Source organism: Cibotium barometz, chromosome 2, assembly GCF_041138505.1.
Source record: "Cibotium barometz isolate CiBa-2024 chromosome 2, ASM4113850v1, whole genome shotgun sequence".
In the NCBI taxonomy this organism is placed as follows: domain Eukaryota; kingdom Viridiplantae; phylum Streptophyta; class Polypodiopsida; order Cyatheales; family Cibotiaceae; genus Cibotium; species Cibotium barometz.
In genome coordinates this window covers 32,667,737-32,674,896 of record NC_141047.1, presented here as the reverse complement: position 1 = coordinate 32,674,896, position 7,160 = coordinate 32,667,737, and the positions used below count along the sequence as shown (strand labels likewise).

Sequence of the window (7,160 nt, the reverse complement as noted above, 5' to 3'; positions counted from 1 at the left end):
ACTAAATCTTTAACTGTAGCGCTACTTTATTTTGTAGCGCTACTTTATTTTGTGTACAGTGCTATGCATTTTTTTCTCTTTGTCTTTTATAATATAATCAATGTAAATTTACAGTGAATCAATTGTTTTTTTTGTTGGTTGTTGCTTTGAGCAATCATGTGAGTGCCTTAAAAAATGCCGATGCTTGCGGGTGCCTTCCAAAACCTTGGGTTAAACTCAGGAGTTGATACAGGGACTCCCCAATTTGCCTTAAAAATGTATTTTTTTTGTTTAAAATTTACTTTCGTTGCTATTTTCTATACTTTTGCTGTTATTTTTCATGCTCAAAAATCGGATACAGGGACCTTAGTTAAATGATAGGTTAGCGCTTGTGGGTGGGGGCAAGATTTTTCTTGAGGATTCTGGGTGGTGGTGAGGGGTATCTCTCTCTCTTTCTTGGCGTATCGTGGTCTCTCTCTCTCTCTCTCTCTCTCTCTCTCTCTCTCTCTCTCTCGTCTTTTGTGGGTGTGAGCCCGTGTTGGTAGGGCGCTGGGGAAGGTGTTGGGGGGGGGGGGGGGTGGGGGCGAGGGGTCTGTGTGTCCCAGCCGTGTCTGAGGGCCATGGGAGAGGTTAGGTCTGGTGAGGGAGGGCAAGTCTGCCGTGTTTAATGCCAATTAGGACAGGAGGTGTTGCGTATCGAAGGAGAGAGAGGTTAGCGTGGAGCAGAGACACGGAGAGGGAGGCTCGGACGAGCAGAGGGAGGGAGAGAGAGAAGGGTTGAGTCCGCGTGTGGCTAATTAATCAAACCTTAACGTTACATATTAACAACAAGCGGACACTAATTAATGAATAATTAATGAATATGTACATTAGTCAAATGGCCACTAAACACAATCAAGTGCAATAAGAAGCACTTCATAATCTGTTCCTCATGATAGTATATTAGAAGCAACTTTGGCTTAAGCCTGAGCCCATCGCGCCCAGCGCCTTAAAATTTCACAAGTTCATGTAGTCTCCTGCATGATGGGAACAAAGAAATCCAGGAAACAAATACTTGTAGCAATTTTCCAAGGGGGGAATCGGGCAGTAAGCGCCCAATTAGTGTGCAATATGATGGATGCGGTGGTGGATGCGTGTATGGACTTAATCAATTCAGATTTGCGAAGAGGAGCTCGTTCCACACGTCCGGGAGGCCGGGCAGGCACCAGTGGCTGCAGTCCTGGCGGTGCATAGGGCGGGGTTCATCTTTCCCCACGTGGTAGATGGAGGAGTGGGCGTCCTTCCGATAGCTGGACAGGAGCGTTATGTCCAGCAAGCGCACGCCCGCGTGCTTGTGGTGAAGGCGCCCGGTTTCAGACGCAACGTAGCTGTTTGTCCAGGGCTGCTCTTCGGAGCGAGTGTCCGCTGGCGAGGGCTGGCTTTCCTGGTGGCACTGCCCGCCCGTCTTCCAAGTGCCTCCGCTACACACACGCACGCACGCACATGTGATATATGTCATTTTTGCAAGCGTCCCTTTCATACCCCACCCAGTGGCACCCACCCACCACATTTTTACAAAATGGTACATGCATCATTTTAAGATCCCTTTCAATATCATACATATGCCCCCCCCACCCCCCACACACACACCCCAAACACGCACACAGCCAAAAAAACACACACCCCCCTCCAAAAAAAAGAAAAAACTTTTCTTTTGCTTTCTTTGACCTTTTAGTACCACGAAAAGAAGCTCACAAAAGAAATCACATGATGGCTGCCAAAGGTGGCCACTAGCCAAGAAGCTCACGAAAAGAAGCTCACAATCACAAAAGAAATCACATGATGGCTGCCAAAGGTGGCCACTAGCCACACATAATGGCAAATGGACACCCTAGCACGAGCATGACTTCATACACAGTAGATTTCATTAAATATATTATATGAGATAAGATAAGAATATAACATATACCTTTTGTAAGGTGTGGTAACAAGATAAGGTATGGATGTCATAAATATTTTTTGGTTGGAACCTTGTAACTCACATAATTTTCACATCTTTTGTCCTATGCCCTGATACTTTTCTTGGCACACAAAAGCCCACAGAATTCCAATTTCCTATGGCTCAATAAGTCATTTTTCACTTGTGGAGTAGGGGAATTAAAACTCAAGAAATAAGTATAGGAGTATGACAAACTACTTTGGTTGGGAAATTATAAATTTAAATAGTATGGTAAAGTACTTCAAGTTGGGGGAAATCATATAGGGCTCCCTCTGTTTTTCTTGAGGTCTTCAGTTGTTTGTGATTCAAGTGTTTCGATAAAGGGATTCATTAGAACATGAACGTGAAAGTTTAAATCATCCACAAGAGAGCTAACCTTGGTGTTGTTTACCTGAAGTGAACTGGTGCATAGGTTCTAAAGAACACCTTTGTCCTCCTTAGATCCAATTCCTTGGCCACCCATTCCCTCCAAGTACGCATTGCCTTGCTAAAACCACTTCTCACACCCATGCTTGTGTTCACATGTTTCCCAACTTGGAAGTAGCACCCCCTAAGAAGATAAATACAATCACCAAATAAAAGCATGATTATACAAATCAACCATAAACTTTAACATTTTTCCACCTTGAGCACTCCTTGAGCAAACCCTATTTATATTGAATCAATAGTTAATGGGAGCCAAGCAGGAAACAATAAACCCTTCACATCTTGTAGATGGTGGCCTCTACAACACACAAGGGGAACCAATCTTTTAAAGATACAAGAATCTTAATTGTTTGTTGACCCTCATTACTACGAGATCACAACTAGTTTGAGTAATTTGAAGGGGAGCAACACTTTCAAGATATGGAGAAAATCACAATTGGAGCTTAAAAAGCTACAAAATATCAACAAGATTACTACTAGGCGATTCATAGGTGTGTGTGTGTGTGTGAGAGAGAGAGAGAGAGAGAGAGAGAGAGAGAGAGAGAGAGCATTAGTTTCAATAATTTGGAACTTAAAAGCAAGATTAATTGTAGACGATTCATGAGGAAGAGATCCTCACCCTCGCGTTGTTTTCTCGTAGCTCCACCAATGCCCCGTGTTGAACACAAGTATGTCTGCGCCGACCCAATCCTTGGAGGTCCAATCCATTGTGTCTACACGCAGCGCAGAGGTCACATTCTTGGGAGAGTGGGGGGGCGGGCGCCCATACGGGACCAAAAAAGGGGACCTGTAATACTCCACCGTGAAGTTGTAATCCTCGAATTTGAAGGACAGAAAGCCCGTGTGTTTGCTGATGGGCTGTCCGTTGATCTCGTAGATGCGGCTCTTGTTTTTGACGCCGCCCGCCAGCATGCACAGCATGGATTCCCACTGATTCCTCCCTATAGAATCTCCCACGAACACCACACGATAGCCCCTCAATCGCTCAAGCATGGCCTCGGAACTGAACCTGCAAAATATTCAAGCCCCCCAACCCTAACACCTTGTTAATTGCAGAATTAATCAATGACAAACATCATTACAAGAAAAATAATAATTAAAATACGTCCTCGCGAGGCTGATATCAACCTTAAAAGAACCAAAGATTCATTTAAAGGCCGATTATTAACAAGATTGATCTCTTAAGCAGCTATTCCCAAGGGTGTTTAAACCAATCAGGAATCACATAAGGTCGATCACAGTTTAAACTAATCAAGAATTGCATTGGAATGTCCTTTTGACCAAGCAATGAAGTTAATCTCCTTAAGTACCGTCAATCAAAGCCTACTCATATGCGATAACACATACTTAAAAGTGTAATTAGTCAGGGTTTGCATGGATCGCTCATTTTATCACCTACTTAAAGTATAATTAGTCAAGGGGGTTTGCACGGATCGCTAATGTTATTTACAAAGATTATATCGTGTTTAGGAACTAATTAAAAACAAAAGATAGCAGGAATTCACATGCTTGTATATAATACCTTGGCAAGTCGCATTCCAAGGGTTGCCACCTCCATTGCAAGTAATCTCGATCAGGCCGACCATTTTCTTGGCAGCGAAACCCAGGGTCTATGAAGGGGCAATCCTCGGATTCGTAAAGAGGGTAAGAGTCGTCGTGCACCCATCTCCCCTCAAACAAATTGCATTCTCCATAAGCTGCTTCATCTCTACGCCCCTTGTATACCACTTCTTCTATACCCTGCTGCTTCAATCCACCTTGTAAATCTAATCCATTATCGTCATGGCTATGGCTGTGTAAAGTTGGTGGATTATCCACTAATCCTCCACTAGCTGTAGAATTAGCTGCAAATAGCTCTTCTAATACTCCTCCCTTGTGTTTTGATTGATTCGGAGATCCAGCGACATTAACATAATTTGTTGCGTTGTGTTGGTGGGTTAATCCCTTATCAAAAGCTGCGTTTAAACGTGCCAGAGATCGGATTGCAGCCGTGTTTAGCAGTATGCCGCTGCTGTAATTAGGGACCGAGATTAACCCAATCACGTCAAAGTAAACGAAGCAAAAGACTAGAGCAAGAGCTGCACAGAATAGCACGTTGTGTACACCACAGATTTGAAAGCCGCAAAGCACTGGGCGTTTAGTGAAAAGGAGATTGATGAGGGCGACTCTTTGCCGAAAGAAAGCTGCTTTGCGCTGGGCAAGCCTAAGCTCCATAATTATGAGGATTCAATTAATCCTTAAGGCCGAAGCATGAGAAGCTACAATAACATCAAAACTACTGTCGTTCAAACCGTTCTTAGCAAGAAGGATTAACGAAGGATTCTTAATTTTGGAAGAGAGAAAAATCACGCTAACATCTAAAAGAGAATTCTTAATTATGCAAGAGACAGCAGCGGAAGAGCTATATTTTGAGAGAGGGAGAGAGAGAGAGAGAGAAAAAAAGGGAGAGTGTTTGATTAACATACCACTAACCAGCAAGAATGTGAGATGATACGTTAGATTAATGTATCACTAATCAGCAAGAATGTGAGAATGTGTGTCTGTTCGTCTTAAATTAAGATATCATTAACCAGCAAGAATGTAAGAATGTGTGCCATGTTTTATTTTTTTAACCCGGCGTGCACGTTTTTGGGTGTTTTTGGGAAAAAAAGCAAAAAAATTTACTGTAAACTGTAAGAAACTTTCAATTCCCTATCCTTTCCCATCAAATTTGACGGACAATTCCCATCCCAATTTGATGGACTAGGGTACCTGTGAAAAGGCAACCTATACAGAGAGTGTGTGCATGAGTTTTGATAACCCTGATACAATGTGTGTGAGTCACAGGGTTAGGGAAAAGATAGGTTCTACTTAGCCTAAAGGTCTTAAAACTTAAAAAAAAAACTTTTTTAAACGATTAAATTTTTTAAAAAATATGGGAGAAGAAAAAACTTTTTAAAGAATTTCAAAATTTACTTATATTTTGAAAGAAATATATAAAAAATTGTCTGCTCAAAATGATAATTTTTTCCTATGGTTGAATTGATGTAAGGTTCAGGAAAAAGAGTTTAGGAAGAAAGAAGAGGGGATCAGAACTTCTACATAGTCACGGTGGACAACAGATTTCTTCCAAAAATATTACTTATATTAGTTATATTTTGAGTGGATCTAGTGTTCATCATGCATCATGACCTACTTTAGAAGTGGGAGATGCTCGAGTGCAGCCACTATGGTTCCGTCCACACTGGACGGCGGGTGGTAAGTAATGATGAGGACGCCCGGACGAAATTCAGAGGTGTGCGCATTTTGGGACGGGGTCCCATGCCCACGCTTCATCACGACAATGCCATTCCCTCTCCACCACCTTTGAATAACGAGAATTCCTCAATTCATGAACCGCTTTTTCTTTTCGATAGAACTCTAGTCCACACGGCCTAGAATTTGAAGGTTATTGTAGCCTTAACCCGGTTTCATCCTTCCAAAACCAAGTTTTATCTTTCGAATAAATACAGTAGAAAGATATTCACCCTTTAAAAAAGGCAAGTGTTTTTTAAAAAAATTAGACTCAGTATCCCCTTCCAATGTGGAAAATGTAGATTTTGTTTAATCCCTTGAAATGAAATTGGAGGGTGACCCTTCAAATTTGAGCGTTGCTTCAAAGGGAATTTAAAGAGTGGTGTAAACCCCATAGTAAGGTATTCTTCCTATGGCCTAGTTAATTGGGTCGTAGATGTCTCAAAAACTTGGCCTTATGAGCTCCATAATTTCATCCAAAATGACAAAACTTGCCACTCCAATTGTAAGAATGGAATGCTGTTTTGATAGCATTTAATGAGCCTTGAATGTTTGAGTTAATTTGGCCATGCAAAGAGTACCTAATTGGTGAGTCAAGAAAACTCTACCACCAAATAGACCTTGTGCACCAAATTACAACTAAGGGTGGATGAAACTTAGCCAAAGTGTCATGTGAAACATAATGCAAGGAATTCAAAAGTAGACTTGGAACAATTCTTAATGCTCAAGTTTGGCAAAAGTTCTTACTAATCATTGGTGGCCTTGGAGTGAGAATTCTTTTTTGCCTTCAAAATACTTTAAATAGTATTTTACACCTCATGCATATCATGCTATTATTGTCTTGAGATAGTGTAATGAACCTTTGATTTGAAAAATGAAGAAAAAAACAAGCATAAAGGCAAAGTCATGTCCTAAAACAGTTGTAGTGTCTCAATCCAACCGAACACCCACTTGTCACCATATAATTCTTATCTTCTCTCATGCTTTCTTAAGTGCTCTCAACTAAATCTTACTATGATAAAGTAATCACTTTAAAAGGTCTCACTTTAAAAATCGATTTTCAAGCATATGTTGTAGCAATTTCTTTAACTAATACAACTTGACTATTCTTTCTATTCAAGCTTCAATGGAGCATTTAAATGTAGTGTATTACAAACTTAAGTTCACATGATTTTTTAGTGTTGTGTTCTGAGCTTAGTATTACATTTAACAAGATTAAGATCACAAGCCATAAGCACTCAAAGAGAAGCATAAGAAAGTGTTTGATTTCATAATTTTGAAGCTCGCTCTCTCTCTCTCTCTCTCTCTCTCTCTCTCTCTCTCTCTCTCTCTCTCTCTCTCTCTCTCTCTCTCTCTCTCATGTGTGTATGTGTTTGTGTTACCTTTCTCGAACCATCGACCTTGGAGAATCTCACATTCTCTCTCCTGTCAACTCTTACAACCTCCTAGATTGATCAAAACGTAATGCAAATCTCACACATAAGCACATTGACAAACCATATAT

General features: G+C 41.1%; 1 protein-coding gene across 2 annotated transcripts; it reads right to left on the bottom strand.

Moving 5' to 3' along the window:
* Positions 1-800: 800 nt before the first annotated feature.
* LOC147640957 (protein trichome birefringence-like 9) lies at positions 801-5,483 on the bottom strand. 2 transcript variants are annotated; one of them, XM_086816808.1, is made up of 4 exons: positions 3,906-5,483; positions 3,003-3,392; positions 2,349-2,507; positions 801-1,439 (listed from the first exon to the last, which is right to left on the bottom strand). In XM_086816808.1, exons 1-4 carry the CDS (start codon positions 4,595-4,597, stop codon positions 1,127-1,129), a joined length of 1,554 nt encoding a protein of 517 aa, XP_086672934.1. In that variant the 5' UTR covers positions 4,598-5,483; the 3' UTR covers positions 801-1,126. The 2 variants fall into 2 exon arrangements, with proteins under 2 accessions (XP_086672934.1, XP_086672939.1); XM_086816813.1 differs by having other exon boundaries at positions 2,334-2,507; positions 3,906-5,476.
* Between the last annotated feature and the right edge of the window lie 1,677 nt (positions 5,484-7,160).